Raw genomic sequence first — 27,063 nt, forward strand, 5'->3', positions numbered from 1 at the left:
GCCCTGGAGTCAGGAGGACCTGAGGGTTAGGGTTAAGATTTTAATTGCCTAGCTGTGTGACCTTGGGCATGTCACTTAACCCCATCACCTTAAATAAAAATTTTTTTTCAAAAAAGTACACTTTGGATTATTTTTTTTAATTGATTTTGTAATTTAACTTGATGAATACCTCCTACAAGTATAGATTGGAAACTAGCAAAATGGTTTGCCCAGGTCTTCCTAACTTTGAGGCCAGCTTTCTAGCCATGGCACCAAGCTGCCTCTCATGGGATTATTGCCATTAATAATTTTCACTGTGTTCATATGGTTTTTTGGGGGGTGGGTGAGGTGGGAGTGTTTGGTTTCCTTTTTAAGAATATTGCAATTAAACCAAATAGAACTATTGAAAACCTTCCTCAAATCATTTGTGGATCCCCCCACCATTGTTCCAACTGGTTAGAAAACTAAAAATTAAATGTTTTTTTTCTCATCAAAGCAATGTTCATAATGAGAAATGGAAACAGAATTTATTTAGTGATGAGTATAGAAATTGACAATACCCTAGAATACATTACACACACTCTGGTTTTCAACTAACACATAGTTTGGCATTCTTAAAAGTAAAAAATGTGAATTTCATTAAAGGATTCCTTTGAAAAGAATTTTAACCTTTTGGAGATATTACATATTGTAATTGTTGTTGTTTTTACTATCTCACACCTTATAAAACAAAATAGAGAGCAACCAAATCTCTTATGAGCCAGAACCATTTTTACCTTTTGTCCCATGACTATCAGAAACCTTCAGGTTGTTATCAGATGATTCTACTCAATTCCAGCAGTGTTATGAAAGTTTCATAGTCCCTTATTCCATGATGAGGAACATGAAATTCAGGGAAGTGTTGGCAAAACAGCAAAGTTTTTCCTTAACTGAGACTATTTCCAAGGAATGTTTCCTAATCCTAGAGCAAAACCTTTTGCATTACCATGTTTTCCTTTTGCCAGAGACCTGATCCAAAGTTACTCTGAACCTTAGTTACCTTGGACTGTGCTTCTTAGAAGTCAGTTATATATATTGGTATCTAGGTGGTGCAGTGGATAGAGCACTGGTCCTGGAGTCAGGAGGACCTGAGTTCAAATGTGTCCTCAGACACTTAATAATTCCCTAGCTGTGTGTGACCTTGGTCAAATCATTAATCTCATTGCTTTGCAAATTACATATTTAGAATAGATGAATTTCCTAATTCTAATTAAATGTGATTAAATTTCTCTTATACTATATTTATCCTTGAAAAATGATTTAGCCAATTAGTACCTAAATCTTGGGTTTAAATTAATTGAGTAGGGACAGCTAGGTGGCGCAATGGATAAAGCACCAGCCCTGGAGTCAGGAGTACCTGGGTTCAAATCCGATCTCAGACACTTAATTACCTAGCTGTGTGGCCTGGGGCAAGCCACTTAACCCCATTTTGCCTTGCCAAAATCTAAAAAAACCAAAAATACAAAAAAAATTAATTGAGTAAATATCTCTTATCTTCATTCCTTGTTTTATTTTTTCTATTATATTTTTATTTTTGGATCTCAAGAAATTCACTTTTATGTCTAAAAATCTGTTAACTACTAGTGTCAGTGGGGAATTTCTATTAATCATTTTTGCCTAAAGTGAGCATATTTTGTATTCTTGACTCTTAGATTTCTTCAATGTTAGACCAAAGAATATATTCCTTGATATCCAAAAGTGGGAGTACATTTTGGAATCCATAGTGAGAGTGTAAATGAGAAGTTGACCCCAAACTATTAAGTACTTTGATTTCCTCCTCTCTATAGTCAGTTTATTATTCCTTCTAGAAATACTGCTGCATGTCATTGAATTTCTTCTCAAAAGGCATTTCAAAATAATAGCTGTAGAATATTGAGAATATATAAATCTCATATAAGTGGAAATCACTTCTAATGCTCTCAAGGCAATTATAGCAATTTCAGTCAATCAGTGTTTTTAGTAGAAAAGGGACTGATGTTTATTTTGTTCCTTATCTACATCTGCAGAATTTAGTTCTTTTGAAATTTATTTTTGTAAATTTAATGGAATTGGATCTTCTTGCTATTTTAATTTCTCATTTACCTGGATTAATTAAAGTGGTTGTTGATTGGATTGGATGTGCAGGTTAAGGTGTACAGGACCTCATCCTGTGTATCATGTACCAAGGATGATGTTTCAATGCATTGTTTGGTTGTTATATAGTTCCCATCTGTCTCTAACTAAGGCTATTACTTAGTGCTATTTCTATTTCAGTTATTCATTTCAGCAGACATTTATGAAAAAGCTAATATGTATATATATATATATATATATATATATATATATATATATGCAAGGCACTAGAAGTACAAAGACAAAAATGAACTTGTTCCCTGCCCTCAGGAATTTACATTTTATTAGTTATTTTTCAAAATAATGATAATTATTGTGCAGTGACACTATTTCCAAGGTCATTTATGTCTCATTTGGACTTTTCTATGGGATATGTTAAAATTTCATACCGTTACTTCTGATTTTAAAATAATTTTCCTTTATTATAGGATGAGCAGTTCTTAGGTTTTGGCTCAGATGAAGAAGTCAAAGTGCGAAGTCCCACAAGGTCTCCTTCAGGTATGACCAGCTAAGCAAATGGTATATTTGAATTTTAGACTATCAGGTTTTTGTGATTTTGCCTTGCTTTATCTGCCTTTAAAGAGATACTCTCTTAAGCTTTTTATATGTTATCTATCCTTCATAGCAACTAGGGAACAGTGTAAGAACTATTATTACTCAAGTGCCTCTTCTGCATATTCTACAAAGTCCCATTTTATTCATTCATTAGATTTTTTTGCTCTATGAAACAACTGTGAGAAGTATGCTTTGAATGATATGGGAGTCTGGTGGAGAAAGAATTATCAAGAATATTTTTTAGATTTATATAAGGAATGCTCTTTTGTGAAAATAATTCAGGAGTGACTTTTTGAAGGTTAATTTCCATTTACTATTGAAATGCTTGTCTAGTAGATAGAAATAAAAATTTAGCCGCTCATAATATTATTTTACCACCCTGACATCTACCCCAACTGCAATTTCTGAGTCTTAAAATGTATGAAATTAGAATTCTTTACTATTGATCCAGGGCATGTGGCAAACAGCAAGGCCAAACTGAAATGAAAAAGAGTTGAAATGAAATGAAATTCTGTGTATTAGAAACAGTTTTCATGATCTCAAATAGGAAAAACTTTAAATCAGACTGAGCCCTTAAATTTCAGGAGGCAGATTCAGTCTTATTTTTTGAAAACAAAAGATGAAGTAATGTAGAATGGTTCATGTGATGCCGTTATGTGAATGAAAGAAGTATAAATATATAGTCCATTGGAAATTATTCCCCAACCTATAGTTCATTACTGATTCCCTCTGTATTTTGGAGAGAAAAATGTGACCTGCCCAGTGTTCCCCACACCTAGTTAGTAGAAGAGTTGGGACTAGTCCTCAGGTTCTTTGTCTCCCACTTTCTTGTTTGCCTAGAACAGATTGAGCATTTCATGATTGAAATCTTAGACCTTTAATGAGTCTCTACTTTTTAATAGTCTTATCTAAAGAGTTCCTTTTTAAAGATAAACAGAATAAGTACTAAGAGCTAGCAAAGCCATCTGAATAGTCAGGTACAAATCTCTCAGTTTTAATTTGACATATATGTTTTTTTTTTCCTGACTAGGAGCTTTCTTTTAATGGTTCATAATAACTGTCTCTTTCAAGAAAGTTTGCTCTAAATTCTTTTGTTATCTCTTTCCTCGAAGACTCAGGTTTTGTTTCTCTAAAATGGAACTCTATAGATATGAATTCTTATTTAAGTAGTGGAAACCCAACTCCCTGCCATCTTCTACTTTTATTACTTTAATTGTGACTAGCAGCTGTTTAGATTTGATTGTGAATCTTTTAGTCTATTATGAATAGGGAAAATCATATGAGTTAATGAACGAGAAAGGCATTTATATTTAGATGGCTTTAATAACTAGATCAGAATGGACTTGTTTTAATAGATTATTTCCATCATCTAATAGGTGTTCATCTTTAGAGCTAAATCTCTAGATTTCCCCATCAGTAAATATTTTTGATCTAGGAATATGTTCATTTTTTGCTGGACTAGGGAAAGGATAGGATACAGCAGCATTTTATTAACTTTTAAAAAATACTGGATGGTAGAAGAAGTGTTTTAAAAAGGGAGCAACTGGAGGAGCTTTTTTTTAATCATCCTTCTAATAAACAGATGAATTTGACTAATTCAAATTTACAAAAATCTTTTCATTTAGATTAAAAGAATTATAATTTAGTTAATGGTTGATATACCCTTGTATCAAATTGGTAGTTAATGATTTTTATTATCTGGGTGATTGACCATGTCAGGTCAAGAACTTTAGCATAGTAGAGTAAATTAGAGGACTTCCCATTTCATTTAATTTCTTTATTAGATTACATGCCATTGAGGTCAGTGGTCTTGTTTTGATGTCTTTTGAATGTATTTCTGTCTAACATCATTTTGCTTTAGCAGAAGAGATTTTTGACACTTAAGTATTGTAGCAGAGACTGTGGACTACAAGTTATTGATAGAGCTTTCTAGAAGAGATTATAGGCTGCAAGTTATTGATAGAGCTTTCTGGAAGCCTTGATTTTTATGTGTTCATGACAGAATTGGAAGAATTATTGAATTTATTGATAAAAGCTTGGCCACAGACTTTTGATCTAATTATTTCTTACATTAGTAACGCATTCACTCAAAACTAAAGTTCTCAAATAAAGAATTGTTATGAGCCAGTGTAAAAATGTCTTTAAATTTAGGTCTTAGTATATTGGAATGTGGAAAATTAATACAGATTTTTAAATTCTCTTTTTCTCAGATTAAAGGTTTTTCTTAATCATCCGAAATTTTAGATTAATACTAGCCATGGAGAGTTACATTGAAAACATGTATTGCTACTTTTATTTTCTTGAAGAAGTAAAAGGCTATTTTACTTCATTCCTTTTAAGTTGAATTTTGAAAAGGAAAATCTTGCCCAAAATAAACTGCTTTATTGGATATTAAAACCAAATGGGGTATAATATAAAATTGGATCCTTTTCCTTTTGCATGTCTGTGGCATATGCTAAATTCACATTCACTTAGTTAAGGCTAGTCACTTTGAACTACATAGCTAAACATGTACTCTTTATTGTTTGATTCCATACACAGTTAAATCTAGTCCTCGAAAACCTCGTGGGAGACCCAGAAGCATCTCTGAACGAAACTCAGCTGTCCTGTCAGATTCTTCACCTGTGTTTTCCCCTCTAAGCAAACCAGAAACTAAATCTGGAGAGAAAATAAAGAAGAAAGATTCTAAAAATGGAGAAAAGAGAAGAGGAAGACCTCCAACACTTAGCAGTGTCAAATTCAAATTATCACAAGGAAAGGACATATCAGACTTATCAAAGGGGAGCAAAGAAGATACCTTAAAAAAAATTAAACGGACACCTTCTGCTACATTTCAGCAAGCAGCAAAAATTAAAAAGTTGAGAGCTGGTAAACTCTCCCCTCTCAAGTCTAAGTTTAAAACAGGAAAGCTTCAGATTGGGAGGAAAGGGGTACAGATTGTCAGACGGAGAGGAAGGCCTCCATCATCAGAACGGATAAAGACAGATTCAGTACCCCTCATTAACTCTCAGCTGGAAAAGCCCCAAAGGGTCCGGAAAGAGAAGGATGGTACACCACCACTCACAAAAGAAGAAAAGGCGGCTGTCAGACAAAGCCCTCGAAGGATTAAGCCTGTTAGGATCATTCCTTCCACCAAAAGGACAGATGCAACAATTGCTAAGCAACTTTTGCAGAGGGCAAAAAAGGGAGCTCAAAAGAAGATTGAGAAAGAAGCAGCTCAGCTGCAAGGAAGAAAGGTGAAAACTCAGGTCAAAAACATCCGACAGTTCATCATGCCTGTTGTCAGTGCGATCTCCTCACGGATCATCAAAACCCCTCGGCGGTTTATCGAAGATGAAGATTATGACCCTCCAATTAAAATTGCTCGACTAGAGTCTACACCAAACAGTAGATTCAGTGCTACATCCTGTGGATCCTCTGAAAAATCTAGTGCAGCTTCACAGCACTCTTCTCAGATGTCTTCAGACTCTTCTCGATCTAGCAGTCCCAGTGTTGATACATCCACTGATTCTCAGGCCTCTGAGGAGATGCAGGCACTTTCTGAAGAGAGGAGCAATACTCCAGATGTACATGCTCCTTTACCTATTTCTCAATCCCCAGAAAATGATAACAGTGATAGGAGGAGTAGAAGGTTTTCAATCTCAGAGAGAAGTTTTGGGTCTAGAACTTCTAAGAAATTATCAACCTTGCAAAGTGCCCCTCAGCAGCAAACCTCTTCCTCTCCACCTCCACCATTACTTACTCCACCACCACCACTACAGCCAGCTTCCAGTATTCCTGACCACACACCTTGGCTTATGCCTCCAACAATTCCCTTAGCATCACCTTTTTTGCCTGCCTCTGCTGCCCCCATACAAGAGAAACGAAAGTCTATTTTACGAGAACCTACATTCAGGTGGACCTCTCTAAAGCATTCTCGGTCAGAGCCACAGTACTTTTCCTCAGCGAAGTATGCCAAAGAAGGTCTTATCCGTAAACCAATATTTGATAACTTTCGACCCCCTCCACTGACTCCTGAGGATGTTGGCTTTGCTTCTGGTTTTTCGACATCTGGTTCCACTGCTCCAGCCCAGCTATTTTCAGCACTCCATTCTGGAACTAGGTTTGATATGCACAAAAGAAGTCCTCTTCTAAGAGCACCCAGATTTACTCCAAGTGAGGCCCACTCTAGAATCTTTGAGTCAGTAACTTTGCCTACTAATCGAACATCTGCTGGAACTTCATCTACAGGGGTATCTAATAGAAAAAGGAAAAGAAGAGTGTTCAGCCCTATCAGATCTGAACCAAGATCTCCTTCTCATTCCATGAGGACAAGAAGTGGAAGGCTTAGTACTTCTGAGCTATCACCTCTTACCCCACCATCTTCTGTCTCTTCCTCATTAAGCATTTCTGTTAGCCCTCTTGCCACTAGTGCCTTAAACCCAACTTTTGCTTTTCCTTCCCATTCCCTGACTCAGTCTGGGGAAACTTCGGAGAAAAATCAGAGACCAAGGAAGCAGACTAGCACTCCAGCAGAGCCATTCTCATCCAGTAGTCCTACTCCTCTCTTCCCCTGGTTCACGCAAAGCTCTCAGACAGAAAGAGGGAGAAACAAAGACAGGTCCACTGAGGAATTGTCCAAAGAGCGAGATGTTGACAAGAGTATGGAGAAGGACAAAAACAGAGAGAGAGACCGGGAGAGGGAAAAAGAAAACAAGCGGGAATCAAGGAAAGAAAAAAGGAAAAAGGGGTCAGAAATTCAGAGTAGCTCTGCTTTATTTCCCATAGGTAGAGTTTCCAAAGAGAAGGTTGTTGAAGATGTTGCCACTTCATCTTCTGCCAAAAAGGCTGCAGGGCGGAAGAAATCCTCATCACTTGATCCTGGGACAGACATTGCCACTGTAGCTCTTGGGGATACAACAGCTGTCAAAACCAAAATACTTGTTAAGAAAGGGAAAGGAAACCTTGATAAAACCAATTTGGACCTTGTCCCTGCTGCACCACCCCTCGAGAAGGAGAAAGCACTTTGTGTTTCTGCTTCTTCATCAAGCACTGTTAAACATTCCACTTCCTCCATTGGTTCCATGTTGGCTCAGGCAGACAAACTTCCAGTGGCTGACAAGAGAGTAGCCAGCCTTCTGAGAAAGGCCAAAGCCCAGCTTTATAAGATTGAGAAAAGCAAGACTCTCAAGCAAGCTGACCAGCCCAAAGCACAGGTATTCTTCATTTTGAAGTTGTATTTTGCAGTAAAAGTCTTAATTTTGTGATACCTAAAAAGGGGAGTGGAGACTCTTCTTTCCCTGAGTAATGATTATAGTGAGATAACAGATGGTTGAACATTTTAATTAAGCACTTAAGCAGAAGTTGAAGGGGATAAAAGCTATGGATATTAGTTTAAGATAGAGGAGACTTTTTTTTTTTTAACGCAGCAGAATAACTGCTAGTATCTCTGGCTAAGAATAAGTTGTGCTGGACCTTGAATATCTGAGAATAAACCTTTCTCATCTCCTTTAGATTTAACGTTCTTGGGGTGGCTAGGTGGCGTAGTGGATAAAGCACCGGCCTTGGAGTCAGGAGTACCTGGGTTCAAATCTGGCCTCAGACACTTAATAATTACCTAGCCGTGTGGCCTTGGGCAAGCCACTTAACCCCATTTGCCTTGCAAAAACCTAAAAAAAAAAAAGATTTAACGTTCTTCCAGTTTGAGATCACATTTTGCATTTAGAGGTTCTGTCAATTGGGTGTACCCTATGATGAGATTGAGACTTAGCTCTGACACTATATTAGCTGCTCTTTAATAGTTTTCTTCTGAGGAATAGAATACCCTTAGTTAGTAATTTTGACTTCTCCTCAAATCCATTTTTATGTCTTTCCATTTATACCTCAATATTGATCCTAGAAGTATATAAGAAACTTTATGCATATTAGGTAAAAATACAGTCATGATACTTTGGGAGTTTTGGTTCTGTTTTGTTTTAAATCCAGGAAAATGGTATAATGGAGAAACTTAAATGGATTTCAGTTGTGGGATTAGAGGCCACTTGGGTTCTATGGTTAGTCTTGGTTTACTGGCTTTAAAACAATAAATCTATTAAGAGTCATGGCATCAGTTTTGGAAATCTGTTTTAATCCTAGATCAAAAGAAATTTGTTAGGGTAAACTTTGATTTTATATTTTATTCATTTATTTTCAGAATATATATTTTAAATGTGAAACTTAAAAACGTCAGTTTATTATCTTTTTTTGTTTCAAATCTAGGGTCAAGAAAGTGATTCATCAGAGACATCTGTTCGAGGACCCCGGATAAAACATGTTTGTAGAAGGGCTGCTGTTGCCCTTGGCCGAAAGCGAGCAGTATTTCCTGATGATATGCCCACCCTGAGTGCCTTACCATGGGAAGAACGAGAAAAGATTTTGTCTTCCATGGGAAATGATGGTAAGTATAGTAATGCTGATCTGTGAACAGATGTTTAAATTTGATCGTTAATAATCTTGGGAATGAATAACAAATACATTCTTTTTTGTCATCATTACATTAAATTTCTAGAACACTGATCTTATTTTTATAAAGCAGGAACTCTTAATCTTCTATTTGCTTTTTAAGTATAACTATTTTAATATAATTCATTTCTTTGTAGTCTTATATATTTTATTTTATGTAATTAAAAACATCATTCTAAGAGGACTTCATAGTGATCACCAGACTGCTAAAGTGGTCCATAATAACACAAAGAAGGTTCAGAAATCCTGGATTAAGATAATTTTTCCTGTTTTTGCCAGAACTGTAGTTTATCCACATATGGTTGAGATTCTTACTTTCCAAAAAAAATTTAGAGACTTGATTAAAATTTTTAAAATCTGAAATAATGTTATTTCATACAAGCTCTGGCTTGAACATTTTAAATGCTTTTCTCTAGAAAATACTTTTTTTTCTGAACCATGAATTTTTTTTATTAAAGATTTTATTTGAGTTTTACAATTTTTCTCCCAATCTTACTTCCCTCCCCCCCAACAGAAAGCAATCTTCAGTTTCTATTTTGTTTCCATGTTGTACATTGATCCAAATTGAGTGTGATGAGAGAGAAATCACATCCTTAAGGAAGAAACAAAAAGTATAAGAGATAACAAGATCAGACAATAAGATATCAGGGTTTTTTTTTTTCCTAAATTAAAGGGAATAATCCTTGAACTTTATTCAAATTCCATGGCTCTTTATCTAGATACAGATGGTATTCTCCATTGCAGACAGCCCAAAATTGTCCCTGGTTGCTGCACTGATGGAATGAGCAAGTCCATCAAGGTTGATTATCCCTACCCCATGTTGCTGTTAGGGTGTACAGTGTTTTTCTGGTTCTGCTCATCTCACTCAGCATCAGTTCATGCAAATCCCTCCAGGCTTCCCTGAATTCCCATCCCTCCTGATTTCTAATAGAACAATAGTGTCCATGCCATACATATACTACAGTTTGCTAAGCCATTCCCCAATTAAAGAATGTTTACTTGATTTCCAATTCTTTGCCACCACAAACAGGGCTGCTATGAATATTTTTGTACAAGTAATGTTTTTACCCTTTTTCATCTTCTCTTGCGGGTATAGACCCAGTAGTGGTATTGCTGGATCAAAGGATATGCTCATTTTCGTTGCCCTTTGGGCGTATGAACCATGAAATTTTAAGGGATTTAAAAGATTACTTCCTGATTCCCCAGGACAGAGCATAGTCTTTAAAATCTAATACGTTTTCTTTGATAGACAAGTCATCAATAGCGGGCTCAGAAGATGCTGAACCTCTTGCTCCACCCATCAAGCCAGTTAAGCCTGTCACAAGGAACAAGGCACCACAAGAACCTCCAGTGAAGAAAGGGCGGCGATCACGGAGATGTGGGCAATGCCCAGGCTGTCAGGTGCCTGAGGACTGTGGTGTGTGTACTAATTGCCTAGATAAGCCCAAATTTGGTGGCCGCAACATAAAGAAACAATGCTGCAAGTGAGTGGGTATTTTATTTCAAAGACTTACTCTTTTTGCTTTGAAAGGCATTTCTTCATCTTTGTTTCTGGTTTTGAACCGAGAAGAGTATGTCTTACCTTTGCTAGACAAAGCCAAAAAGGTCCTCAAACTTGTGTTGATACTTGGGTTGGAGATTGGTTCTAGGTTTGAATCTTATGAAACAAAAATAGAGGTGTTATTCAGCAGTGTTCTTAAAGTAGAGAGGATCCCTAGATATAAAATGGACAGAATGCTTTCACAAAAACAAATTCAACATGAGGTTACAGTGACCATTTATTGTCAGTTAAAATTGTTTTAGTTTTTCTTATGATAGATTGTTGTAGATAGGCTATATCCAAGAAATTTGAGGTATGGTCTGAAAAAATTGTTTTCTCCACTCCCCACTCTCGCCCCTTCTGTGAGTTATTTTCATGTATATTTCAATATTTAACAGTGCTTCCTCCACACATTCAGGTTGCAGTTTTTCTACATCTTGATAGGTGATGTTCCAGTGTTTCTTTGACTGATAAACATCATCCTATGGTTATTCTTGTAATGAACCTCTTAGAATTTAGGTTGATCTAACAATAGGCCTAAAAATCTCCTGTGCCTATAATCAAAACCTTTCCTTATTTGTAAGATCTGCCAAAGATATCCATTTGTATTATTTTTGAGAACACAGTGTAACTTTTACACTAACATAATACATTAGAATATGATTTTAGTGGAGAATTTTTTTAATAAGTTTAAAATTGAAATTAGAAGTTTACATTCCAGGCGGCTAGGTGGCACAGTGTATAGAGCACTGGCCCTGAAGTCAGGAGTACCTGAGTTCAAATCCAGCCTCAGACATTTAATAATTACCTAGCTGTGTGGCCTTGGGCAAGCCATTTAATCCCATTGCCTTGCAAAAAAAAAAAAAAAGAAGTTTACATTCCCATGATTTTGACCTCCCTTTATTCACTTCCTGGAACTGGTACTGCCAGCATAAGTAATGTCTGAAAGCAAGGAGAAATGGCATAAAAGATTCTGGTATTACAAAAGCTAATTAATTATATTATGAGAACTGCTATATTTTCTGCATCTTCAAAAAAACATATCCCCAGGAAAAAATCTTTAAATAGCATCAGCTTTACCTGTTTTTATGTGGGGATTACATCCTTATCCCCTCTTGTCAAAACAGAAAGAAGTAACAAGCAAACCACAGCTTAGCAAATAATTAAGACAAAATTACACAAAAGGAGATGAAATGAGATCAATATTAAGAATCTAAGGCAAATCAATCCACCAAGAAGCATTGACAGTATGCTAAGTACTGGAGATTCAAAGAAAGGCAGAAACTGTTCTTGCCTTCAAGGAACTCATGTTCTTTTGGGGGAAACTCATAAACCATTTGGTACATATATAGATTCACACTAGTAACTAGGAAGTAGCCTTAGAGAGGAGAGCTTTAGCACTGGTGGACTTGAGAAAGACCTACTGAAGAAAGTGATATTTGAGCTGAACCCTAAAGGAAGCCTGGGATTGATTTTAAAATGTAAAGAGAAGGAAGCTGAGCATGGAGATAGTGAGATGGTGCAGGGGGCACGGTTATGTTAAAAGAAATGCCAGGTAGATCCACGTGACTAGATTGTAGAAGGGAGTAAAGCAGAAGACTGGAAAAGTAGGAAAAGGCCATATTGTGAAAGTCAGGAATTGTACTTTTAGAATATGAAAGTAGATAAAGAATCTGTTTTATGATTCTTTATTTATATTCAGAGTATGACATAAAAATGTGCTTTTTCACAAAGGAAGTAGGACTAAATTTTGTCAGTGTTTCACCTAGTTCTAACTAATTCAGTTGTATAATACAAAGTTGTGTGATGTAGCGTTAAAAACTGATACCTAAATAGCAACTCTTTCTACAACATATTCAACAACTGGACATCTATTCCCAGTGAATACCTGTTCTAAATTGTAGAAAGAAGTTGGAATTTGCTTCCCTTTTAAATTTCAAGAAAAATTAATAAGTTGATATTGGTACCTTTGAGGGCTGAGATTTAAATTGAGTTATGACCCTGATCTTTTGAATTCTTTTGAATTTAATAAGCTTTGCTCTTGGTAAATCTGAAGTAGATTTAGGGTCCTTTAGCTCAAATGTTCTTGAGGTAAATTAATGGATCTGTTTTAATTAGCCTTCTAATGTGTTTGTCTTTTAAAAGTAATTTGTCTTCTGATCCATCTCTTGTTACTTACTCTAGGATGAGGAAATGCCAGAACCTGCAATGGATGCCTTCCAAAGCCTACCTGCAGAAGCAAGCTAAAGGTAGAACGTTATGCATTTGTGTGCACATCTGATGCTTAGCTCATTCCTTTCTCCAATAAAGATAAGTTCTCTTTGTGCCATTTGGGACCAGCTTTCACTGAGAGAAGCAGTGTATAACATTGCATGATAGTTTTAAGTTTCTGTTTTAAATAAAAGTACTATGTACTATTTACTTGTGATCTTGTTTCCCATAACAGCTGTGAAAAAGAAAGAGAAGAAGTCAAAGACCAGTGAAAAGAAAGAGAGCAATGTAAAAAATCTTGTGGACCCTAGTCAGAAAACAACTCCACCAGCAAGAGAGGATCATGCCCCAAAGAAAAGCAGTGAACCTCCCCCCCGAAAGCCTGTGGAAGAAAAGAGTGAAGATGGAAATGCTTCTGCTCCAGGGGCTGATCCCAAACAATCCAGCACTTCTACTGCTAGGAAGACTGGCAAGCAGGTCTCCCAGCCAGTGCAGGCCTTGCCTCCACAGCCACCTAGCACAGTACCACTAAAAAAGGAAGCTCCCAAGACCACTCCTAGTGAGCCCAAGAAAAAGCAGCAGCCACCACCCCCACCCCCACCACCTCCACCACCTCCTCCACCACCTCCACCACCTCCAGAAACAGGTGAATAAATGAAGATAGAAGGATTTGCTAATCCCAAGCCAAAAATACCAACTAAAACTCTGCTTTTTTAAAAGACATCTGTATTCTTCTAAGGTGCTATTAGACCAACAAAAAGCCTAAAATGTATGCCCTATGTAAATTACTATGTAATTTTAAGTCCTGGGTTCAGAAAAATCAGCCACCATGTGTTCTCTGCCCAAACAACACTTAATAAATGTAATTAAGTACTTGCTACTCATAAGGCATTTTGCTAGATGCTGGGGATTCAAAGATATATACGACACAGACCAAGGAGCTTACAATCTAATGGGGATAAGACATGTATCACAAATACACAGATAACTGTGGTACAGGAGAAAATGTGGTAAGTGCAAAGGAAAGATCCAGACAAAATGCTGTGAGAAATTTGAGGAAGAGATCAGTTTCAACTTGGGATAGGGGTAGGGGCAGGGTTAAAGTGGCATTTGAATTGGGCCTTGAAAGAAGGAAGGAAAGGAACTTCACCAGACCCAGAGGTTTAAAAAGGGATTCCAATTCTAAGCACAAAAGAATTCATGAGAAAAACCATAGGAAAGGGACAAAATTAGAGCAGAAGAGAGAAAAGGTTTAGGTTTTGTTTTAAGGCAGACTAGAAAGTTAGATGGGGCATAAACTGTGGAGAATTTGTGAGCATTAGAAGTTTAGGCAGTAAAGAACCACTAAAGATTTTTGAATGACAATGAATAAGGAGGATTATTCTGGAGAAAAAGTAGTTAGACTAGAAGCAGGAAAGCCAATTAAGACTTGGCTATTCTAATTAATAATCTAGGAAAAGATTTTGGCCTGAACTGGAATGGTTACAGAATAAATGGAAAGGAAGCAAATTTGGGGAATTGTCTTTAATTTCCTACTCAGATTCTTCCAGGATTAAAACATTTTTTGATTTAAAAAATTTCCTAGGTGAATCAGTCATATTTAGAGTAGTCCTTGTTACCTAGAAATGATTGTAAGATTGTTAGCCACCTGACTTTTATAATTTATTCTTAATTTTTTTAGTACCAGAACAAAGCAAGCCGAAAAAAGTAGCTCCTCGCCCAAGTATTCCTGTCAAACAGAAACCAAAAGAAAAGGTGAGGTGTTGTTTCTTTACATTCCAGTAATTCAGCCTATTTTTGTTAGAAAAGTAAACCTATTTTATGACTCTTTATAGTTTGGTTTTTGGTTGAGTTTTTGTTTCTTTGGGTTCCAGGATCTTAAAAGATCAGGTAAAGAAGTCTAGATCAAGGATTTAACCCATTTCTCCATTTTTTTACTCCTCCCTTGGTTGCCCCTTTTGGAGTTGTCCTTGCAGACATTACCCAAGGAATTTACTATGATGCAGCCTGCTTAGGTGGTTAATTATGATTTCTCACCCCTTGCACAATTAGTCCTTTAATAGTTTCTGTCTAATACTTATTCTTCCATTACAATACTTATTTTTTCTTTGATAATTTATGGATTTAGAGAAAGAATATCTTTAAGGAGTATCTATGAAAATACTTTGCTTCTTTCCTTCAAAATTCTCTTTTGGAAATTTTACAATTGGTTCTAAATAAGATTTGTTTTAAAATTTTTTCCCCCTCTAGTACTGAATAAGTTGCAAGGAGGTTTTGGTTTGCTTTTGTTTCCACCTCTTGACTCTTTAGGAAAAACCAGCTCCAGTCAGTAAACAAGAGAATGGTACCCTGAATTTACTCAACACACTCTCCAATGGAAATAGTTCCAAGCAAAAATTGCCAGCAGATGGAGTTCACAGGATCAGAGTAGACTTTAAGGTAAAGAGGCCAAATGACTTAATTTGGACATAATGGGTTGTAAATAAACATTAGAACTGTATTTCAAGTAGCATCAGTACTCTTAGCCTGGGATCCAGAAATTTTTAAAAAAATATTTTGATAGGGGCAGCTAGGTGGCGCAGTGGATAGAGCACCCGGTCCTGGAGTCAGGAGGATCTGACTTCAAATCCTGTCTCAGACACATAATAATTGCCTAGCTGTGTGACCCTGGGCAAGTCACTTAACCTCACTGCCTTGTAAAAACCAAAAAGAAATTTTGATAATTATTTCAAAACAATATTGAATTTGTAACCCTGTGTATACTGTTCTATGCATTTTAAAAATATTCAATGAAGGGGGTGGCTAGGTGGTACAGTGGATAGAGTACCAGCCCTGGAGTCAGGAGTACCTGAGTTCAAATCCAGCCTCAGACACGTATTAATTACCTAGCTGTGTAGCCTTGGGCAAGTCACTTAACCCCATGTTATTTAAAAAAAAAATATTCAATGAAGGAAGTCCATTGATTTCTCCAGAATGCCACAGGGATTTGAAAAAGAAGTTAAGAAACCCTGCTCTAATTGAAGGACTTAGAATATTAGGTGTTTGAGATAAATTGGAATTTCGGGAATTTCTCCCAGCTTTTCTCTTCTGGGCAGTGATCTTGTATTTGATGAATAAGCTAGAGACTCTTAGGAGGAACTTTGTTTGACTGGTCTTGAGCAATAACAAATGGCTAGAAAAGATAATTTCCAGAGGGCAGAAAAATTCTATTAAATAGAGAAATTTATCAAACCATGGAAGAACACTTGAGTTATAGAGCTGTAAGAGAAATTTGATTCTAGCTATATCGATACAGCTTACTTAGTATGAATTGAATGCTGAGGTTTTAAATGACTTGTGCCTGAGGTTAATTAGGAAAAAAAAGTAATACAACGTATTTTTTTAATTCACTAAAATACAGAACTTTTAACTATGTTATTATGGTAGTTTTGTAACTATAATATTTATTTTACCCCCAAATCCCATCTTCTTGGAAAATTCATAAGTACAACTTTGTTTTGCTTTGTAGGAAGACTGTGAAGTAGAAAATGTGTGGGAGATGGGTGGTCTAGGCATCCTGACCTCAGTTCCTATAACTCCTAGAGTGGTTTGCTTTCTCTGTGCCAGCAGTGGACATGTGGAGGTAATATATCCTCAGTCAATCAAAAAATATTTATTAAGCACTCATTGTGTGCCAGACATTATCTATGGATACAAAAAGAAAAGTGGATCAATCCTTGCTTTCAGTGCAAGGAACTTATGTTCTTTTGGGATAGACAACATGTTTATAAAGTGAATAAAGTGAATCTGGAGGGGAGATGATACTAGCAGCTGGGGGTGGGGTTGGGATAGGCTTTGTACAGGAGGTAGTGGTAGTATGTGAACTCCTTGAAGGAAATAGGATTTTAAGAGGTTGAAGTATAAATATAAATGTTGTTTTAATAGAAATTATTTACTGCTTTGTTAGAATATGGTAGATGTTATGTCCAATATTAAATATTTTAGAGGAGATCTTTGGTGACTTTTTCCAGGAGGTAAGAAAGAAATCAGGCAAATTGAGGCTAAAAAGGTTTTTGAGAAGACCTGATTTCTTTAAAACAGCACAACAGTAACATAGATCTTTAGCTTTACTAGAGTTAAACTGGAAGAATAGCTTCTGACTTTTAGGTGCCAAAGTATAGCATATGGGATAATAACGTCATCTGGTGAGTGAAGGATTTGCTTCTGATAGCTATAAATGTATCCATTCCTAGTTAAAAGTTCAAATGGCTTTCCTATATAAATACATGACACAGAATTAATTTTATAGCAGTAATCATTCTGTCTTCAGTTCTTAGTCCAGCACAGAATTTGAGTTGATATGTATATAATCTTAGACATGTTCTCCTAAAACTAAACAAAAACACACAATAAACTTGATCAGAAGAAATTTCTAGTAACCTCTACTTTAAAGTCTTATCTGGGTATTTCTTCCTATCTTCAAATGAATGTTTTCTAAAATCCCTGTCTTATATGAAACAATTTGTCACTGAAATTGGAAGGCAGTAAAAGGACATAATTGTTTCTAGGGTTTCATTCACATATCAATTCCATCAATTAAATTCTACTTGTAAAAATCAGAAAAAAAAGAGAGTTGGTTGATATTTCTAGGCAGTGGCTGATACATTGCTATTATATCTCTTTTAGTTTGTGTATTGCCAAGTCTGTTGTGAGCCCTTCCACAAATTTTGTTTGGAGGAGAACGAGCGCCCTCTAGAGGACCAGTTGGAAAATTGGTGTTGTCGTCGCTGCAAATTCTGTCATGTGTGTGGAAGACAACACCAGGCTACAAAGGTATTAAGAATAAATAACATAACCACTTGGAACACTTTCTTCTGTCTGTATTTCCTGCCTGTTCACAAAATTTCTCAGTATTCAAGTGTTAGGATTTGAACTTTTTTAGTAACCCTCTCTTTAATAGAATGTTAAATCTGTCAGAGAATTTAGAGATTATTTTTGTCAATTCCAGCAGAAAATTTAGAGATTATTTTTAGTGACATTTTTATTTTATTTTGCTCAAACCATACATATACTTAATAGTTAGAACTTTTTCTGACTTTTAGGAGGCAGCTGGATGGTACAATGGACAGAGTACCAGTCATAGAGTCCAAATCTGACCTCAAACAGTTGACACTTACTAGCTGTGTGACTTCAGGCAAGTCACTTAACCTTGATTACCTCACATCCAGGTTCATCTCCAGTCTTCCTGATCCATATGTAACCATTGGACCTAGATGGTTCCAAAGGAGAAATTAAAACTGGTGACTTAGACCTGCACTCCCTCACTCAAATCTGTGCTTATTATAACATCACCTCCTTGATGTCATAGTCTTCTTTAAAATGATATTAACTGGGGGGGGGGGGGGGGGCAGCTAGGTGGCGCAGTGGATAAAGCACCTGCCCTGGAGTCAGGAGTATCTGGGTTCAAATCCGGTCTCAGACACTGAATAATTACCTAGCTGTGTGGCCTTGGACAAGCCACTTAACCCCATTTACCTTGCAAAAACTTTTAAAAAATGATATTAACTAGAATAGATCAATAAATATGAAAGTACCTGCTATATGTCACGCACATATGCAAAGTAAAATAAATACCTTTAATATTTCCCTTCTTTAAAAACAGTTTGAATTTCTAAATGGACACAATTTGACCTGGCTATGGCTATCAGAATGTTTGTAATAAAATCACACACAACCATTAATCCCAAGGAATTTATCTCAAACTTGTTTCTCTGAGGCAGTAAAATTAAACATTTTATGTACAATGGATCAGGATTACTGGAAATGACTCTGAATGTGAAGTAGTCAGGGTTAAGGGATTTGTTTGAGATCACACAACTAGTGAGTTTTAAGTTTCTGAGGCTGGATTTGAACTCAGGTCCTCCTGACTTTAGGACTGGTGCTCTAGCAACTGCATTACTTACTACCCCAGAGTATATGAAGAGGAACAGTTTCAGATAGAGTGGAGAAATAAAGTTATACTAGATCAGGGAGGGCCCCAGAATAAAAAGTTTGAACTTCACAGTGAAGATTTCATAGTTGACAGAGACTTCAGAGTACATCTAGTTCAAACTCTGCCTGACCAGAACTTTTAACTATGTTATTATGGTAGTTTTGTAACTATAATATTTATTTGAAGACTTCCTTCAACAGGGAATTAGAGAGTCATTAAAGGTTTTAAGTGAGAGTGACATAATCAGATCTTTGAGAAAGACGATTATTCTACCTATATTATGAAGGATGAATTGGAGAGGGGCATGGGAAAAGGTGGACAAAACTTGTTAGAAAATTATAGCTATAGGGGTGGCTAGGTGGCACAGTGGATAGAGCACCAGCCCCAGAGTCAGGAGTACCTGAGTTCAAATCTGGCCTCAGACACTTAATAATTACCTAGCTGTGTGGCCTTGGGAAAGCCACTTAACCCCATTTGCCTTGCAAAAAAAACCTACGATGTCCTGTATGAAATGAAAATTGAGAAGAGTGGAAAGATGTGAGAGATGTTGCTGAAGTTGCTTTGAAGCTGGAATTCTTTTTTTTTTTTGTATCTACTGTACCTGGCATATGGTTTGTGCTTAATAAATGTTTGTTGATTGATAGACCAATTAATTATTCGGTCTGCTTATATATGAAAGGTGAGACATAAAATGGTCAGAATAATACCATGGTTGCATACATGAAAAAAACTGACAAAATGTTGTCAGATAGAAACTGAAGTCAAGAAGGAAAGAGTAGTTATAGTAGGAAAATATATGAGTTTGATTTTGAACGAATTGATGAGTAAGTAATAGGATGTCTATATCCAAATTGAAGTTTCTTTCCTAAGGATGTTTGAAATGCAAAAGAGGTTAGTGCTAGAAACATAAGAGTTAGAAATCTTCCAACCAGAGATGACAGTTGTTAAGAATGCAAGGGATTACCTAAGAAGTATATTTAGGGAGAGAAGAAAAAGCTAGAGGTAAATCTTGGACATCATCTTAAGTTTTAAGTTTAAGCCTTAAGTTTTAAGGCTTAATAATAGAATGAAGATATTCATATGAAAAATTGCTCTAAATCATTACTTATTAGAGAAATGCAAATTAAAGCTTCTCTGAGGTACCACCTCACACCTCTCAGACTGGCCAATATGACCAGAAAGGGTGGTGGGAAATCTGGGACACTATTACATTGTTGGTGGAGCTGTGAACTCATCCAACCTTTCTGGAGAGAAATTTGGAACTATGCCCAAAAGGTAACAAAAATGTGCATACCTTTTCATCCAGTAATATCACTACTGGACCTATACCCTGAAGAGATGATAAAAAAGGGTAAAAACATCACTTGTACAGAAATATTCATAGCAGCCCTGTTTGTGGTGGCAAAGAATTGGAAATCAAATAAATGTCCTTCAATTGGGGAATGGCTTAGCAAATTGTGGTGTGTATATATATGTCATGGAACACTATTGTTCTATTAGGAAACCAGGAGGGATGGGAATTCAGGGAAGCCTGGAGGGATTTGCATAAACTGATGCTGAGTGAGATGAACAGAACCAGAAGAATATTGTACACCCTAACAGCAACATCGGGGTGATGATCAACCTTGATGGACTCGCTCATTACATCAGTGCAACAATCGGGGCAATTTGGGGCTCTCTGCAATGGAGAATATCATCTGTATCTAGAGTAAGAACTGTGGAGTTTTGAACAAAGACCAAGGATTATTACCTTTACTTTAGGGAAAAAAACTGGTATCTTATTGTCTGATCTTACTATCTCTTAATACTTTATGTTTCTTCCTTAAGGATATGATTTCTCTCGTCATATTTGATTTGGATCAGTGTATACCATGAAAACAATGTAAAGACTGGCAAATTGCCTTCTGTTGGGGGTAAGGGGAGGGAGTAAGATTAGGGGAAAAATTGTAAAACTCAAAATAAATAAAATCTTTATTAAAAAAATAATAGAATGAAGAGTCAGGAAAGGAGATAGAATACTCTTATCAAGATCAAATGAGCATAATGATGAAAGAAAAGAAATAGAATGTATTCATTTACTAGGAAGGTGATAAACAGAATTGAAAATTTAAGAGAGATCAAGGATGATGAGAATTTTTTTTAAAAAGCCATTGGATTTGACAATAAGTCATTGATGGATGACCTCTGAGAGAACAGTTTCATTAGTGGGTGAGGTCAGAAACTCAACTGCATGGTGTTAGAATAGTAAAAAAAGGAGATATTGGTTATAGTTGACTTTTTTAAGAAGTTAGCTATGCAACTTCTGTGGTGGAGTTAAGATAAAGAAAGCAACTCACCCCAGAGACAGTGCCATTGAAATCTGAACACAGACTGAAGTACATTTTTTTCTTTCTCTCTATTCTTGGGGTTTCCCATCTTCTTGGGGGGAGGGTTATGTTTATTCTTATGTTTACTCTTACAGCATTTAATTTACATCAATGTATGGCATGGAATCAATGTAGAGACTGTTAGGCAGCCTTCTGTGGGGGGGAGGGGGAAAAATGTAGAATTCAGAGCCTTGCAAAAAATGATGGGTACATATTACTATTTTATAAAATTATTAAATGGTAAATGTTAAAATGTTAAAAAAAACTTATAATGTGCCAGGAACTGTGCTAAATATTTAAAAAAAAAAAAAGAAGTTAGCTATGAAGAAGCAAAGATAGATGGAGAGAAAGCTGGGTGGGCTAGAAGGGCCAAGGGAAAGCTCTTTTTTTTTTTAAATTGAGAAGATCTGAGCATATTTAGAAGCAGATGGGCTGGGAGAGATTAAAGATATTTAAGGGAGGATGACTGCTGGAGCAAGGTTCTAAATCAAGAGAGAAATATGATCAAGAATATAAGTAAAAGTATTTGCTTTTATGGAAGAAGAAAGATACAGCTTTCTCTCCAGACAAAAAGAGAACAAAGAGTTGATAGTGATGCTGATGGATCATAAGGAAGTCCTTCTAGTCTATTCTCTCATTTTACAGATAAGGAAACAGGCCTAGGGAGGTTAAGTGATTTCCCTAATCTCACATGGGCAATGGCAGAAGTTGTATTTGAATTTGGGTATTCTGACTCCAAATCCAAGTTGTTCTTTCAATTATCAGTGTTTTGAGAAGTCATGAAAACTGGAGGAAGGAAATGAGGGAATTCTTATTGCATGACCTTTATTGTCTCAGGGAAGAAGGGGCAGTTTGTGCATATTCAGAAGGGAGAACTGTGGATGAGAGGAGAGATTAAAAAAGAGAGTTTTGAACAGTTGCAGTGGGCAATAAAATAATGAAATAATGGTATAATAGAAAGATTGATTGTCAAGTATAGTTAGGGTCCAATTTTATGTTGTGTCCTAGGATAAACCAGTTTGAACAGAAGTACTGAAGACACCATGTGCCAAGATGAAATTATTTCTTGGAAAATTATTTCTTTTGACACATCACTTATTTACTAACAACCTAATTACACACTGCCCCACCTCCCCATCCTACATTCTTCTCCAAAGACAGTTTATCAAGTTTTTTGAGATTTTTTTTTCAAGACAATGGGGTTAAGTGGCTTGCCCAAGGCCACACAGCTAGGTAATTACTAAGTGTCTGCAGCCGGATTTGAACTCAGGTATTCCTGACTCCAAGGCCAGTGCTCTATCCACTGTGCCACCTAGCCGCCCCAGTTTATCAGTTATTAACAGAAATAAAAAATAATAGAATTCTGGGAGGATGATGAAGTAAGAGATAATGCCAGGATTCACCTGTCCCCTTACCACTTCAATAAGAAAGGTATCAGAAAATACAATAAAAGCAACAGTGCCGGAAAGAAGGAAAGTAGAAGAATTTTGTATTAAATAATTCTTTATGAAAAAATAATGGATGACTGGTACTCCTGTTCCTGGATGCTCTCCTTACGCAGTCCATTGCAGCAGTGACACAGGTCGGTCTCTCACTCTCCTTGGCCTTTTTTGGTATTTAATTTTAGACATCACTTTTTGAAGTGACATATCCCTGACCCATGATATCCCAGATACAGAATATCTCCATATAGATTTTGACTTATTTATGGGACCAATTCCTGAGCAAGAGGGAAATAACTTGGCCATTGTTTAAAAAAAAAAGTTCCAGTGGAGAAGAAATCAAGCTACATAGCTTCCTTGGACCATGCCCTGACTGTCCCTTATCTCTACTTCTCTGTGAATTGGGTCCCCATGAAATCAGCCACTTCTGGGGCTCAGGCTAGGGACAGAAGAAAGTTATGATTAACAGCAAAGAGTAACCCAGGAGAATGGATGTAGTAAAAAGTAGACAGCAGATCAAGTTATGGTAACTTTCAGCATCTCCCTTCATCTGTTAACCTGATGGCCCAGAGAGAATGCAGGACAAACCAGCAGAAATTTGAGGAAAAGCACTAGGTCTCATTTAGTGCAATTTAATAGGGAAAGAGTATGAAGATAAATAAGACCATACTTGAGGAAATACAGGAGAGAGAAATTAGTAGAACAACTAATAAAGACAAAAGCGTCAAAAGCAAGGACAGGGGGCCGCTAGGTGGCTTAGTGGATAAAGCACTGGAGCCAGGAGTACCTGGGTTCAAATCAGACACTTAATAATTACCTAGCTGTGTGGCCTTAGGCAAGCCACTTAACCCCCGTTTGCCTTACCAAAAAACCTAAAAAAAATAAAGCTAGGACAATGAGGAAACAAAGAAAAATCATCATAAATGAATACAATGAGTAAGTATTTTGTAGCAAAAGAAATTGGATTTAAAAAAACGCCCAAGGAAAATGACAATTACCACAACAAATTATATGAGACCCCAATAAACTAGATGATGGAGCATCTCTAAGAACCTTTACAATATTTGAAAAAGATGTAAAAAATCTATTCAAGACCTAACCAAATTAAAGTTCAGGTTTCTCATCAGATTGATTCTTTGACATGGAGACTAAAATTAAGACTATAAAATAGCACAATAAGAACGAAAATTAAAATCAAAAGATTGGAAGAATATGTGAGAGTGCAACAAAACAAGAATATTAAACAAGATAGGATGGGACAATATAGCCTAAGGAATAATCAGCTTCCAAAGAAGCTGATTAAAAAGCAGCCCTACAAACCATTTTTTAGAAGGCCATATTAAGAAAATTGTCTATAATTATTGAAATTAGATGAAAAGATAAAGTTTGGGAGAATTCAGATAGCAATAGAAAGAAATCCCAAGTTCAATTCACTAATAAACTTAATTACAATATTAAGTAACAATTGCAGGTAGCCTGGGGGAAAGGAGAATCTTTCCAAGGAAAACTAATAAAGAACATGATTCTTTTTTACAATAAATCAAAGCAAAAGTTTGAATCTATTATCTAAAAAAGCAAAGATAAGCTTGATCTTCTTCCCTAAATTAATAATATAAATTCATCAGTAAAAAGATTAAATATTTAGCAAAAGGGAATTTTTGCATCATACTTGAAAAAGAACTCAAAGGTGAATGGTACATATTCAACATGGATAGTTTTCAAGAAGAAAGGTTTTAGTTAGCAATAAAAGACTAAAATAGCTGATCAAAATAATTGATCTAATTAACTTTTGACTAATTAAAAATAAGATGAATTCACTACAATACATAAACAATTATCAGAAACTATTTTGCAAAATTCCATGCAAAGAAGAAAGTGAATAAATAGCAGCAAAAAAACATAAAATACCAAAATTTAAAACAAAAAACTAAAAAGCTTAACCCAGTCTCAAAAAAATTTAATTTGAGTAAGCCATAAGTGAACTGCTGATGAAAAAATCTTGACTCTCTTTCTAATTACATATAAACAATTTTTAACATTTGGGTTTTTTATTTTGAGCTCCAGATTCTTTCCTTCCTTTCCCTTCTCCTTGAAAAGGCAAGCAAGTTAATACAGGGTATACAAGTGAAGACATGCAAAACATTTCCATATTAATCATGTTAAAAAAAAAAAACAGATTCCCACTCCCCCCCCAAAAAAAGAGCAAGAAAAATTTTTAGTTTGCTTTGCTCTACATTCAGACTCTTACCAGTTCTTTCTTGGGCTAGATAACATTTTTCATCATGAATCCTTTGGAATTGTCTTAGATCACTGTATTGTTGAAAATAACTAAGTCATTTGTAGTTGCTTATCATAGAATGCTGCTGTTATGCCAAATTCTGGATTTGCTCACTTTACTTTGCATCAGTTCATATAAGTCTTCCCAGGTTTTTCTGAAAGCATCCTCCCCATCTTTGCTTATAGTACAGTAATACTCCATCATAATCATATTCTACAACTTGTTTATCTATTCTCCAATTGATGGTCATCAATTTCCGATTTTTTATAACCACAAAAAGGGCTTCTATAAATATTTTTTTTGTAAATAGAGTTTCTTTTCCTTGTGTTTCCCCCTAATCTCTTTGGAATATAGACCTGGTAATGCTATTGCTAAATCATTGAGAATGCACACTTTTATTGTCCTGTGGGTATGGTTTCACATTGTTCTCCAGCCTGATGGAATTAGTTCACAATTCTATCAACCATGCTTTAGTGTCCCAGTTTCCCCTATCTTTTCCCAACATTTGTCATTTTCCTTTTCTGTCAGATTAGTCAAATTGGTTCAGATGCATTTCAAAGAAAATATCAAATGGTTAAAGAGAAATTAATACTTATACTAAAAAATTGTCCTCAAAACTAGAGAAGATATTCTACTAATCAATCAAGTATCTATTAAGTACCTAGTATATGTCAGAAACACACACACACACACACACACACACACACACACACACACCCTCTCAATTCCATGGGCTCTCTATCAATTCCAGGACTAAACAAAATCTGATTTAGTTTCAGAATCCTTCATAGCTTAGTCACTTCACCTTACTAGCCTTCTCATTGAGTTTACCCTCATAGACAGTTGGAAGAGACTGGGACTAGACTGGCAAATTTGAGAACCTTCTGCATAAAAATGATATATTTTTAAATATTTTATTTATTTTGAGTTTTACAATTTTTCCCCTAATCTTACTCCCTCCCCCACCCCCAACAGAAGGCAATTTTCCAGTCTTTACATTGTTTCCATGGTATACATTGATCCAAATTGAATATGATGAGAGACAAATCATATCCTTAAGGAAGAAAGATAAAGTATAAGCGATAGCAAGATCAGACAATAAGATATCAGGTTTTTTTTCCTAAATTAAAGGTAATAGTCCTTGGTCTTTGTTCAAGCTCCACAGTTGTTTCTCTGGATACAGATGGTTTTCTTCACTACAGAGCCCCAAATTGTCCCTTATTGTTACACTGTTGGAATGAGCAAGTTCATCAAGGTTGATCATCACCCCGATGTTGCTGTTAGGGTGTACAGTGTTTTTCTGGTTCTGCTCATCTCACTCAGCATCAGTTCATGTAAATCCCTCCAGACTTCCCTGAATTTCCATCCCTTCTGGTTTCTAATAGACCAATAGTGTTCCATAACATAGTGTTCCATAAATGTGTTCCACAGTTTGCTAAGCCATTCCCCAATTGAAGGACATTTACTTGATTTCCAATTCTTTGCCACCACAAACAGGGCTGCTGTGAATATTTTTGTACAAGTGATGTTTTTATCCTTTTTCATATCTCTTCAGGGTATAGGTCCAGTAGTGGTATTGCTGGATGAAAGGGTATGCACACTTCTGTTGCCCTTTGGGCATAGTTCCAAATTTCTCTCCAGAAAGGTTGGATGAGTTCACAGCTCCACCAACAATGTAATAGTGTCCCAGATTTCCCACAATCCTTCCAACAATGATCACTGTCCTTTCTGGTCATATTGGCCAGTCTGAGAGGTGTGAGGTGGTACCTCAGAGAAGCCTTAATTTGCATTTCTCTAGTAAGTAATGATTTAGAGCAATTTTTCATATGACTGTGGATTGCTTTGATCTCCTCATCCGTAAATTGCCTTTGTATATCCTTTGACCATTTGTCAATTGGGGAATGGCTTTTTTTTTTAAATATGACTCAGTTCTCTGTATATTTTAGAAATGACTCCTTTGTCAGAAACATTAGTTGTAAAGATTGTTTCCCAGTTTACTACATTTCTTTTGATCTTGGTTAAAGTGATTTTGTCTGTGCAAAAGCTTTTAATTTAATGTATTCAAAATCATCTAGTTTGTTTTTAGTGAT

The 27,063-nt window shown here is 36.0% G+C and overlaps 1 protein-coding gene across 1 annotated transcript in view; it reads left to right on the forward strand.

The window, feature by feature from the left end:
- Positions 1–27,063, forward strand: part of KMT2A (lysine methyltransferase 2A) — a 94,141-nt gene that overhangs the window by 26,427 nt on the left and 40,651 nt on the right. Inside the window, exons 3-12 of the mRNA XM_074215174.1 lie at positions 2,559–2,628; positions 5,227–7,880; positions 8,923–9,100; positions 10,415–10,649; positions 12,890–12,954; positions 13,152–13,562; positions 14,598–14,671; positions 15,227–15,355; positions 16,425–16,538; positions 17,582–17,728. Coding sequence (XP_074071275.1) covers positions 2,559–2,628; positions 5,227–7,880; positions 8,923–9,100; positions 10,415–10,649; positions 12,890–12,954; positions 13,152–13,562; positions 14,598–14,671; positions 15,227–15,355; positions 16,425–16,538; positions 17,582–17,728 — 4,077 coding nt within the window. The remainder of the gene's footprint in view (positions 1–2,558; positions 2,629–5,226; positions 7,881–8,922; positions 9,101–10,414; positions 10,650–12,889; positions 12,955–13,151; positions 13,563–14,597; positions 14,672–15,226; positions 15,356–16,424; positions 16,539–17,581; positions 17,729–27,063) is intronic.

This window comes from Macrotis lagotis, chromosome 1 (assembly GCF_037893015.1).
Source record: "Macrotis lagotis isolate mMagLag1 chromosome 1, bilby.v1.9.chrom.fasta, whole genome shotgun sequence".
Lineage (NCBI taxonomy): Eukaryota > Metazoa > Chordata > Mammalia > Peramelemorphia > Peramelidae > Macrotis > Macrotis lagotis.